Consider the following 14,074-nt stretch of genomic DNA (forward strand, 5'->3'; position numbering starts at 1 on the left):
AGTTGTATGAAAATGACCGAAATTAGGTGAAAAAATTTCCGGATCCTTGGTCTGTTTGTATACTTTTTCTGTTTCCTTACATAAAAAAAGTTACCTGTTATAAATTATTTTAGATTAAAATCTGAAAACAACATGAACAAACACAGAATATACATCTAGGCAGATAAGAAGAAAACAGTGTTCATCTTACCGGTACATGTATTAGTGTCATTGTAAAATCAATAAAGGAACAGATTTCTAGTATGGTGGAATGAAAAATGTTTAAGAAATAATTCCTGGAAGCCAAATAGCTTGGACATGACCCGGGCCATGATATTCAAATTTTATCCTGAGCTTCAGCTCTATATATATATATTAGAGTTAAAAAGAAAGTTTAGTTAAATATGACTCTCAAATGTATAAATATACTATCTGTAGCTACCCCAGAGGTTGCTGTTAGTTGTTCCATCAGTCTTAATGTTCCTTCCTTTACAGACTTAGCATTACAGACTGTGCCTCGTACAACCACCGTTGTTGTGTATGCTCTGGGTCTCTGACGGAACGTGACAGATATTGTATATTGTTGCTGAAGTTGTTGTACCAATGGTGAAGAGGAATCAGGTGTTAGACCTGTCACAGGAAGTTCAAACATGAACACTAATGGCAGTAGTTCCTGAAATAGGAATATGAAATAATTATTAGAACAAAATGTCAATAAAATTGAATACTATTCTGTAGTTTAGTTCCAACTTTTTGAGGTATACAGAACATCTCCTATTAACCTTGTCTACTAAATAATCTCCTTATATCCATATAAAAAATACAAGTTCATGGTTGATCCATGAAGGTCATTCAACCCACTAAAGAATTACTCTAATTGTAAGTTTATAATGCATTCAATTTCAACTATGACAACCAAAACAGTTTACAATGAATCCAACCATGACAACCAAAACAGTTTAGAATTAATCCAACCATGACAACCAAAACAGTTTAGAATTAATCCATCCATGACAACCAAAACAGTTTACAATGAATCCAACCATGACAACCAAAACAGTTTAGAATTAATCCAACCATGACAACCAAAACAGTTTAGAATTAATCCATCCATGACAACCAAAACAGTTTACAATGAATCCAACCATGACAACCAAAACAGTTTAGAATGAATCCAACCATGACAACCAAAACAGTTTAGAATGAATCCAACCATGACAACCAAAATAGTTTAGAATGAATTCAACTATGACAACCAAAATTATTTAGAATGATTTCAACCATGACAACTAAAATAGTTTACAGAATGAATTCAACCATAACAACCAAAATAGTTTAGAATGAATTCAACCATGACAACCAAAATAGTTTTTTAGAATTATTTTAACCATGACAGAAACAAAATATTTTACAATGTATCAAACCATGACAGATTTTAAATCTAGCTTCAACACTTTAACTTTTGTTAACACTTTCACCAAAGACATATGTGCTATATTAGTACTAATGAATTGTTAAAGAAGAGGTGTAAATGCACCTAATCAGAGACAAAAACAATTATGTGTACTTGAACCAACACTGAATGCTATTTCTGTATTACAGTGTTTTTTTTTAGGTGTTTAAATTGATTTTTGAGCTCACTGGACTAGTATTAATGAGGTACATCTAAGTGATTAAAATCAACACATTTTTTATTCTAAGTATAGATCCACAATCCTACTGCCAACCATCACTGATTTATAGCTGATTTTTACAAAACAAAACCACCTTCTATTTACTAAGTAAATAATCATCTGTTCAATGTTACACAACATGAGTAATAAGAAGCTGTTTATAATTATTTTACGACTTTTCAGTTACAACTTGATGGGAAAGAATGAGAGTTATCTCTAGTAAAACAGATGACTTACTGTTTATTACCACATTTTCACAGCCATGAAATTGACAATTGTACCCTCAATATGTTGTGGGGATATCAACATGAAATAGTTGAAATGCACAAAATGCAGAAATACAATAGCTTTTATAATCTAAATAGACTCCTTGTCACATTGATACCATCTTTAGAATTCAACACTTCAAACCTTTAATTTTAAAACAACATGTTGCCACTTTTCATAGCAAAATTATTTCAAATCTGAAAATGATTATTCAAAACAGTTTTCAGAATGACATTTCTTATTTGAAACATAGTTGAACATGTTTTTAGGGGAAAGTGTATAAATATTAAGTCCTGAGACACCAATTTTCTTTGTTTTCATAGGTACATTTTATGGTTCATCTGAACTTCGACAAAGATTTAAAAGATGCTTTTTCCTCGTCTATATAAAACACAGACACTTAACTTTACTTAATTATGATATACAGCCATTGGACAAAAGTGAGTTCCCAGTCAAAAAATGTCTTATCATTTAAACTAAAATCAATGTTTTTCAAAAAATTATTACGAAGTAACTGTATGAGCAATTTTCATAATATAGATACCAAAAGATGTAAAATGTCTGAAGTTTTATTGTTTATTTGGTTATAGTATTATTCATTCTCATTTTAATTTTCTGACAAGATGAACACAAAGAAAAATTTTTCTTGAAAAGTTTGCTTTTATTCTAACCAAATTAAAATCATAAAAATTTGCATAATTTGTGTTTAACTGATCAGATAATGAAAACGAAACTCCAGAATATTATGACTAGATAACCAATAAAACTCCAGAGATTTTTACATCTTTTGGTATCTGTTTTATAAAAATCACTCATACAGTTACTCGGTAATGTTTTTTTGAACACAATCGATTTTAGTTGAAATGATAGGACATTTTTTTAGTAAGAACTCATTTTAGTCCCATGACTGTCCTGAGTAGATGGGCTTTCTTACTACCATAACATTATGCTCAGATTAGATTCTTGAACAAAATATCCTTTTCCTTCAATATTTTTTTTTTACTTAACAAATTGATGAGGTTTGCCATCTGTGAAGTGATGGAGAAGTACATCTATGCTTGTTTTTGATATTAACTTTTTTACTTACATAGTAAACTATGGCAAAGATGCTATGGATTGAGATATACCTTATAAGGTGAAGCAGCCTTTGCAACACTTTTTCATCAATTTTAAAACATTTAGTATAGTGTTAACTGTATCTTTATATATGATAAACTCAATATCACATACCTTCACTGATTTTATTTTTAAATACTTTTACCCCTGTTAAACTCATGTGCATTCCTAACATTATACTGATGATCCTAAAACTCAAACAAGCTTTGACCAGTAAGTGTGATCTCATGTACATTCCTTTCATTATACTGATCATCCTAAAACTCAAACAAGCTTTCACCAGTAAGTGTGATCTCATGTGCATTCCTTACATTATACTGATGATCCTCAAACTCAAACAAGCTTTGACCAGTAAGTGTGATCTCATGTGCATTCCTTACATTATACTGATGATCCTCAAACTCAAACAAGCTTTGACCAGTAAGTGTGATCTCATGTGCATTCCTTACATTATACTGATGATCCTCAAACTCAAACAAGCTTTGACCAGTAAGTGTGATCTCATGTGCATTCCTTACATTATACTGATGATCCTGAAACTCAAACAAGCTTTGACCAGTAAGTGTGATCTCATGTGCATTCCTTACATTATACTGATGATCCTCAAACTCAAACAAGCTTTGACCAGCAAGTGTGATCTCATGTGCATTCCTTACATTATACTGATGATCCTCAAACTCAAACAAGCTTTGACCAGTAAGTGTGATCTCATGTGCATTCCTTACATTATACTGATGATCCTCAAACTCAAACAAGCTTTGAACAGTAAGTGTGTTTGTCATCTTGGACCAAGACATGTCTGGTTCTGGTTAGCTTTGACCAGTAAGTTTGTTTGTCATCTTGGACCAAGACATGTCTGGTTCTGGTAAGATTTGACCAGTAAGTTTGTTTGTCATCTTGGACCAAGACATGTCTGGTTCTGGTTAGCTTTGACCAGTAAGTTTGTTTGTCATCTTGGACCAAGACATGTCTGGTTCTGGTAAGATTTGACCAGTAAGTTTGTTTGTCATCTTGGACCAAGACATGTCTGGTTCTTGTTAGCTTTGACCAGTAAGTTTGTTTGTCATCTTGGACCAAGACATGTCTGGTTCTTGTTAGCTTTGACCAGTAAGTTTGTTTGTCATCTTGGACCAAGACATGTCTGGTTCTGGTTAGCTTTGACCAGTAAGTTTGTTTGTCATCTTGGACCAAGACATGTCTGGTTCTGGTTTGCTTTGACTTGTAAGTTTGTTTGTCATCTTGGACCAAGACATGTCTGGTTCTGGTTAGCTTTGACCAGTAAGTTTGTTTGTCATCTTGGACCAAGACATGTCTGGTTCTGGTTTGCTTTGACTTGTAAGTTTGTTTGTCATCTTGGACCAAGACATGTCTGGTTCTGGTTAGCTTTGACCAGTAAGTTTGTTTGTCATCTTGGACCAAGACATGTCTGGTTCTGGTTAGCTTTGACTAGTAAGTTTGTTTGTCATCTTGGACCAAGACATGTCTGGTTCTGGTAAGATTTGACCAGTAAGTTTGTTTGTCATCTTGGACCAAGACATGTCTGGTTCTGGTTAGCTTTGACCAGTAAGTTTGTTTGTCATCTTGGACCAAGACATGTCTGGTTCTGGTTAGCTTTGACCAGTAAGTTTGTTTGTCATCTTGGACCAAGACATGTCTGGTTCTGGTAAGATTTGACCAGTAAGTTTGTTTATCATCTTGGACCAAGTCATGTCTGGTTCTGGTTAGCTTTGACCAGTAAGTTTGTTTGTCATCTTGGACAAAGACATGTCTGGTTCTGATAAGATTTTACCAGTAAGTTTGTTTGTCATCTTGGACCAAGACATGTCTGGTTCTGGTAAGATTTGACCAGTAAGTTTGTTTGTCATCTTGGACCAAGACATGTCTGGTTCTGGTAAGATTTGACCAGTAAGTTTGTTTTTCATCTTGGACCAAGACATGTCTGGTTCTGGTAAGATTTGACCAGTAAGTTTGTTTGTCATCTTGGACCAAGACATGTCTGGTTCTGGTTAGCTTTGACCAGTAAGTTTGTTTGTCATCTTGGACCAAGACATGTCTGGTTCTGGTAAGATTTGACCAGTAAGTTTGTTTGTCATCTTGGACCAAGACATGTCTGGTTCTGGTAAGATTTGACCAGTAAGTTTGTTTATCATCTTGGACCAAAACATGTCTGGTTATGGTTAGCTTTGACCAGTAAGTTTGTTTGTCATCTTGGACCAAGACATGTCTGGTTCTGGTAAGATTTGACCAGTAAGTTTGTTTGTCATCTTGGACCAAGACATGTCTGGTTCTGGTTAGCTTTGACCAGTAACTTTGTTTGTCATCTTGGACCAAGACATGTCTGGTTCTGGTAAGCTTTGACCAGTAAGTTTGTTTATCATCTTGGACCAAGACATGTCTTGTTCTGGTTAGCTTTGACCAGTAAGTTTGTTTATCATCTTGGACCAAGTCATGTATGGTTCTGGTTAGACACTGGGAAATTCCCCCCTAATTTTGCTTTGATGGTTCAGCACTGTTTCTATAGTTATTGAACTTGAACAAATGTAATGATACTGTAGTTTTAGTAGTACTTACTCTAATTTGAGCCCTAGCAGTTTCTACTCCTGCAGGTTGTCCAGCAATTGATACCTAAAAGGAGAAATGTTACCAATTCATATGACTCAAAGCTGCAGATAGGCTTCTATTTACACATACAAATAATTAGAAAAGGAAACAATGTTTGATAAAGACAGCATCTTATGTTTATCTCATTGTGTCTTTTTGATTTTAATGTTTTGGTACTTTCTCATCTTTTTTTTTATTCTTATCAGGTTTCATATCATTATCAAGGACATTTTATTCATTTCTTGAAATCATAAATTAACAAAAATATGTACACATACATGTACTAGGTAATCTTTAGATGTATTGTTTGGTTTATGCTCATCATCAGTTACTACACATATATCGTAAGATTCACAAGTTTACTACTTATTATGTATAAAAAAAGCATTATACAAATACACACATGTGAACTATATAAAGCATTATATGGTTGACAGACCTAACACAAAATTGTAAGGATTGAGTCCACAATATACAAGTAATGAGCGCAAAAATAAACTCAGATTCTATCTTTTATTACCTTATTATAACAACAAAACAATATTCAAGTATGAAAATTAGTCAGATTAGTGTGAACTTTTGGAACATTGTTTCCAGACAGATTCTAAGTACTTTAACATGTTTGTACCAATGTTCTATTCCCAATTGTGTTATAGTCACAAAGGAAAGGAAACCAGTCATTATAATCAAAACAAAGGGTACTTCCTATCACAATGTACCTGATTATAGTCACAAAGGAACGTAAACCAGGCATTATAATTAAAACAAAGGGTACTTCCTATCACACTGTACCTGATTATAGTCACAAAGGAACGTAAACCAGTCATTATAATTAAAACAAAGGGTACTTCCTATCACACTGTACCTGATTATAGTCACAAAGGAACGTAAACCAGTCATTATAATTAAAACAAAGGGTACTTCCTATCACACTGTACCTGATTATAGTCACAAAGGAACGTAAACCAGTCATTATAATTAAAACAAAGGGTACTTCCTATCACACTGTACCTGACGTAAACCAGGCATTATAATTAAAACAAAGGGTACTTCCTATCACACTGTACCTGACGTAAACCAGGCATTATAATTAAAACAAAGGGTACTTCCTATCACACTGTACCTGACGTAAACCAGTCATTATAATTAAAACAAAGGGTACTTCCTATCACACTGTACCTGACGTAAACCAGGCATTATAATTAAAACAAAGGGTACTTCCTATCACACTGTACCTGACGTAAACCAGTCATTATAATTAAAACAAAGGGTACTTCCTATCACACTGTACCTGACGTAAACCAGGCATTATAATTAAAACAAAGGGTACTTCCTATCACACTGTACCTGACGTAAACCAGTCATTATAATTAAAACAAAGGGTACTTCCTATCACACTGTACCTGACGTAAACCAGGCATTATAATTAAAACAAAGGGTACTTCCTATCACACTGTACCTGACGTAAACCAGGCATTATAATTAAAACAAAGGGAACTTCCAATCTACAATCACAATGTACCTGATTACTTTTTTCTTGAACATGATTGCCCCGATTGGAGTCTGGGAAGTGGATATGACATCCTGTTTCCTGCATTACCCGTTTTATGTTGTTACCTCCCTTTCCAATCACATGGGAGTGGTCTGTATGGGAGACATCCATTTTCAAAGTAACTCTATTACTCTGAAAAAAAATAACATATCTATGATATTGATCTATCTGGCCAATATTCAAGTTTTAATTGGATACAAATATGAATAATGATAAATACATTTTAACTTTATTTCTCCAGAGAGAATTGTTTAATGACTGGTTTAGAATGCAAACAAAATTTAATATAATGATCATAATGAATGCATGGCATGCACAGAATTTTAAAATTTTCATTCACTAGAATAATCATTGCTCATTTAATATTGAGAATGTGGGTTAAAAGTTCTGAATCATGTTACAGTACTCTAAGTACAGGCTAACAGCAATTGTTTGACATTTAAAACAAACAGATGCTTTTCAGAAAGCAAAATATTCATAATGTTCTAGATGGAGGCTAAGAAAATTTATGAAAAAAAAATACATATTGGATAAAATAGGGAAAATATATTTACAAATCAAAGACTAAACAGCAACCACAATTGGGAAGAATTCTAAAATCTTTTAGATTCATCTTATCCAATTATAATTGGTAAATTTCGATACTGTTCATAATAATATTTAGTTTAATAGGAGAGAAGATACAATCTTGATCTACAGCTTACAAATGACCTTGATCTACAGCTTACAAATGACCTTGATTGCTTACAAATGACCTTGATTGGAACTATACTTATATATATCAATGCTGTTCAGGAAGATTTCAGTGATAAACTTTAAATTTTGTCGCCACAGTATTTTCATGCGGTCATAAAATTCAAAACACAAGGTCTTCTCAGTTAATCTACAATTAACTATGAATCAATAATTGAACTGCCTTCCACATGTTTAATCAATTTAAATACTGAACTGTATAAACTTAAAACTTCAAATGAAAAATAAATTACATAATTTTTTAACACTTAAAATGTAAATGAAAAATTCTCACAAAATGTCTTCATGTTTGAAGGTTATAATCATGCATTACAACTCAATTACGTTTTTTCTCAATATGAAATGGTATTTGAATTGCATAAACAGCTTTCAAAAGATTCTTGTCATTTAATTATCAGTGACAATATTTCCCATAAAACTAATGTTTGTGCTCTTTTGTTAATAATGTCATCAAAACATTTTTCGGTCAATCAGAAACAATTTTTTTTCGGTGAATCAGAAACAGATATTATTTATGAAAACTAATACAAATACATATCTTCTGTAAAAGGACATGTAACTATGATCCATCATTGCAGTCTGTTTTCCATGTCAAATGTTAAGTATTTTTTTAAATTCTAGCATTAGCATAGGTTGTAATTAATTTTTGAAGATGTTTTGCCCATGACAAAAGTAATTTATAAAGGTTGAAAACTTAACTTTGAAGTTCAAAGGATCGAGTTTGAACTGTTCGTGTGCTTTAAGTACAACGATTCTCAAAATAACCTAGGATCATTCAGGTCAATTATTTTTTGATTTGAGAAAAGTTTCAAAGGAGATTTTTTTCCTATTTATTTCCCATGTGGTCCTGCACAGAAAAACTAATATTTATACAATCCTATTAGCCATTGCTAGATAAAAACGACAGTGCACACACTTAAATGTCAAGCCTTCTTTACTAACCATTGATTTCATGTTGATAGTCCTTAATATACAACTTTTAACTTACTGCAAGTATCACCTTAACATTTATGATCTAAGAAAATGAGGTCAAGGTCAGATAAACCAAATGAGAAATACATCATACACCTTACAATCATTCAATACAGCAAATTTAATTGACCTATTGCTTATAATTTCTAAGAAACAGACATTAACAAAAAAAAAAACATTACCCAATGAACCATGAAATTGAAGTCCAAGTCAAATAACTATGCAAACAGACATGTACACTTTACAATCAATCTGTGCATTACATATAGGTGATCAATTGCTTATAGTATCTAAAAAACAAACTTACCATTTTGGGGCCTTTAATAGCCGAATATGCAATTTGGGCTTTGCTCATTGTTGAAGGCCATACAGTGACCTATAATTGTTAATTTCTGTGTCATTTTGGTCTCTTGTGAAGAGTTGTCTCATTGGCAATCATACCACATCTTCTTTTTTATATTAACCATGAAAACTGAACATTGACCAATGAACCATAAAAAAACGAGGCAAAGGTCAGATGTTATCTGCAAGATAGACATATACACCTTACAATTTTTTCCTTACAACAAATATAGTTGACCTATTGCTTATACTGCATGTAAATGTAAGGAAATTAGGTTGTTTAATTGCTTAACTATCAATTCTCTCAATGTCTATAATCATATCATCCCTACTACTTTAAGTTTATTTCTGAGATTTTCCATTTATTTAAATGATTTGTTACTATAAAAATCTCTTGAGTTCAATAGCACTATAAGATTTACTCATCTTTTGGAAGATCTTGACATAATAAGAACACATATATTTACAAGGTTAGTTGTAAGACAAATTTAACTCTAAATTGACCTAAATATCTTAACCTGTCATCACAAGAGAGATTTGTTACACGATTATAACATTTTACATGCATGTTTAATTTATAAAAGTGTAAACACTCTCAAAATGTAGAGTTTAATCAGATGTCCTTTTAGCAACTGTTTTAAAATTAGATTTACAAAATACAGATATATGGTACTTTAGGCCAAGAATGTAGGCATTTCTCTTTCTTTTGACAGAATTCTTTTTTTTTCTGTTAATACACATATTACATAAAAGAGAAGTAAAGATATATTTCATAACCCTTTAAAAATCTGTGTGGTTAAAGCATAAAATTTGAACGACATCTCTTTAACAATCATGTATATTCCTCTCTATGCTTTTGGATAGTTAACATAAGTTAAGAAAAAAATAGCACATTTAAGCATAAGTTGTGATTTACTGTTCCCTACGTATACAGTTCCCATAAGCTACAACTAAGGGGACTAATAACATCCTTAACTACCAATGAGGGTCTTGCTCATGGAAACTAGGAGCCGAAAAATGAGACTTAAAAAAAGAGATAGACACATATGAATGATTTAAATTCCAAAATGAAATTACTGCTCAAATGTAAAATGAAGTTGGTTTAATTAAGGAATACACCACTCCAAGAGAACCTTTGTTATGGAAGCTTAAGACATCTGAGCATCAAACTTACTTTCGTGTCCAATATGGACATAATATGTTCTTTGGCAGATTTGACATCCTCAGGATAACCAACCACTTTAATGTGAGGATCTACAAGAGAAAAACATATACAATAAAGTCATCTTTATATTAACTTCTAAGCAATGTCAACTCAGGGATACACTACCCTTTTGCTTATTACTGTACTCTCATGTCCTTTGGATGCATTTTTAAAAAAAAAGAAAAAGAATCTAAAATCTTATGTACTGGGCAAATGTGTACTTTCAACTAAATTTCTCAGATCTAATCTAAATAGCTGTGTTCATGCACATTCGATTCTAATAGGACCATTAAAAAAGTCTACATCACTGGAATTTCTGATAAAGTATATAGCAATTTAGAGAGATTTGGAAAAGCTGAGAAAATGAAAATTTGCAGAGGTGAGTGCATTAAAGTTTTCAACATCTGCATCGTGACTACCATCTCATCACAAAGTTAACTTTTGTTTCATCCTACATGACATATGTGTGTGCACCTTTAAAACTTCATCACTTCTTGAAACAAAAGTTTTGTAACTGTTATCACCAACTGCAGTTTTTGTGAAATTTTCAATCTGGACAGAACACCAATTATGTCATGTACATCAGCATTCAAATTATACTCTATCTTTTAAATGTTACTTGTGAGATAAAATATCAAGCTGAAAAATTTCACCAACACAGAAATCATAGGATGTCATTATAACTTATCTCACTGAGCTTCAAACAAACAGCAAAATTTTCATTTATTTAATAAAATTATACATGTTGTATAAAAATGCCTGTAAGATAGGAAGTCCCAGGGAGATACCCATAGAGAACTCCACTAGAGCTAGTTATAGATGCCTTTGTGTGTGGTATAATTGACAAATTTTGACTGAGATAAGGAATAAGTACCTACTTCTCCTAATCATAACTAGCAAATAATACTAACTGTCAATTTGTTGAATGAATGATTACTTTTTGATGACAGCGTATCATTACTTATTGAAAAAAATTTTAAATCATTCCATACTGATACAAATTCAAAACATTCAAAATGACATATTTTATTTAATAGGAAAGTAATATAGAACTTGAGGCAAATAACAACCTTAGCAAATAACTACCTGGGATACATAGTGTTCATTCAAACAGCAAGTTTTTAAAATAGTTTAAACCTTTTAGTTATTTATAATTTTGCTACTCTTACACTGTGGAACTTATAAATTAAGAAGATACTGAGCAATAGAAAATGTATAAAACTGCACCACCCAAAATAAAACAATGAAATATATAAAGAGATGTCAATGTTATACCTGAGTTCCAATTTTCTCAATTTCACAATCTTTTTTAAATTGAAAGAATGAGTTGGTAAAAATTTCACTGGCTCTTAATCAAATCCTATTTACAAAGTCAGATGCAAGCATATCAAGTGATGTCAGCATATATGAAAAGGACAACAATTTTAGCAATCAGACAAAATAATGCAGACTTTGTTAAGCTGCTTTATTCATTAAAGGTTTCAATCCTAACCACTCTAACTGAGAAACATTTACCTGTCTGCTGCCAGATAAGTTTTTTAATGCCAAATTTCAAAGGTTCAGCCTCTGTATCTTAATTCCAAGATAAGTGATTTACAGAGTTGAGATTTCCTCAGATTAAAGGCCATAAAACATATTTTTATGTGAAATTAACATCCCTATATCTAAGGAAAACTTAATACATGTATCTTACGAAGAAATAAACACTACAGTTATATTACCACATCAAATACATTTTACCATCTAGACAAAAAGTCATTCCTTTTCATTATTTGTGCAGTTAAATTAATTACTATACTTTTTATCAGAAAACAAAATTTGTAAAGTACAGGAGAATATTTTAATATTTTTGAGTTTAGTGTATATCTAAATTTGCAAAGATTTTCTCTCCTGGTAAGATAGCCTTAAATGTCTCTTACTAATATATATTTGTGTTTAGTATCATACCAGAACTTAATCTGTTTGTTCTTTTTCAATGTATTGGATTTTCTATATATAAATATTTAGTTCAATGTATAAATAAAGAAGATACTAAACTGTATACAAGTTACAAAATCAAGAACAATACACATATCAAGACATTTAAAGTGACTATAAAAGCAATGTTCATTTCAAGAAAAAAATACTGTCACAACATTTAAGAGGAACCATATAATTTCAATTTTTAAATCTGTTCCTAAATGTCTAAAATCGCAATAATAAATGCACGCAATAATTTCTGAATTTACAGTGTATAGAAGTGGAACATTAGTCCACACTTATAGCACATGAGCCAAGACACAAGAAAGCAGCAAACTGAGGACAATACCTATCAATATGTTATGATTTCTAGAACTTTTTCGAGATGGAAATGTCTATCAGTACTGCAGTAGCTGCATCATTGTACCCAACATACTCCAGGTTTATAAACTTTATAGAACCCCCTTTAACACCAATTCAAAAATACATGCACATTAAAAATAGTTCAGTTTATCCATGTCAAAATATTTAGAGTTTTTAGCAGTGTAATCATTCTGAGTCGGTCTGTATCATATCTTACTGACAGTTGAGTTGTATATAGAATAAAGTTAATTAGAACATAGAAATAATTGGCTGAATCAAAATATCAAATAAACTGTATTTCTTGGCAGAAAATTAAATAATACATTAAAATACTTCTGATGTCTGTTCAACTTTCATACATTATTGTTGAGAAATATCACTTAGCATAGAATCTCAGCATACTAGATAAGGATTAACCGAAAACCAATACTTCTATTTGACATCAGTAGTATTTGTGATCTATAACCTCTATTTGACATCAGTAGTATTTGTGATCTATAACCTCTATTTGACATCAGTAGTATTTGTGATCTATAACCTCTATTTGACATCAGTAGTATTTGTGATCTATAACCTCTATTTGACATCAGTAGTATTTGTGATGTATGACCTCTGTCAGTTTTTATGGACTCCCCCTTTCTGATTGACCAGAGTTCAGTATTTTTCTGTGTCAAAAAAAAAACCTGTTAAAATTTGAAGTCTTCTAAGTACATTTATTTTGAATACTGATAATCGCATAATAATGATTGTACCCCATAACTCCAACCCATTTGTTGGATGTCTATAGTTGAGACATAACATTTAAGCAATCACAATGTGTTGGTGTACAATGTATCCTTTGAAAATACTACCCAGAATGCATTAGATTCTGAAACAGTGAACTGAGGCAATATAAATTGTGAACTCTCCTTAGAAGCAACATTTCACCCAGGCCCTGTCTCTAACATCATACAATATGCTTCGAGATTGTCTGGTTTGATAAAAAGCTGCTACTTGAGGTTGGTCTATTATCATGAATATATAAGAATTTTCTAGATCTTGTCAGTTTATGCTTACAGCTATATGCAAAATTCTTAACCAAACCTTACAAATTTAAAGGAAACAAAAGAAATCTAATCTCACCAATACAATAAAAGATTCCAAGTATTTAATTGTTTATTGTTACAAATACTACCAAAAGTCTGATATATCTAAACCAATTTCTATACATCAAAACTTCAACACTGGCAATTTTATGAAATTTGTGTATGCTCATCAATTAGTATACAAAAATATGTATGGTGAAGTACTGGT

The 14,074-nt window shown here is 31.8% G+C and overlaps 1 protein-coding gene across 1 annotated transcript in view; it reads right to left on the bottom strand.

Annotated features, from left to right (window-relative positions):
* LOC134724609 (protein bicaudal C homolog 1-A-like) overlaps positions 1-14,074 on the bottom strand; it is a 75,094-nt gene that overhangs the window by 27,133 nt on the left and 33,887 nt on the right. Inside the window, exons 4-7 of the mRNA XM_063587732.1 lie at positions 10,430-10,509; positions 7,159-7,320; positions 5,607-5,660; positions 422-652 (exon numbers count right to left, since the gene is read on the bottom strand). Of these exons, the coding sequence (XP_063443802.1) occupies positions 422-652; positions 5,607-5,660; positions 7,159-7,320; positions 10,430-10,509 (527 nt within the window). The remainder of the gene's footprint in view (positions 1-421; positions 653-5,606; positions 5,661-7,158; positions 7,321-10,429; positions 10,510-14,074) is intronic.

The sequence above is a fragment of the Mytilus trossulus genome, chromosome 7 (assembly GCF_036588685.1).
Source record: "Mytilus trossulus isolate FHL-02 chromosome 7, PNRI_Mtr1.1.1.hap1, whole genome shotgun sequence".
Lineage (NCBI taxonomy): Eukaryota > Metazoa > Mollusca > Bivalvia > Mytilida > Mytilidae > Mytilus > Mytilus trossulus.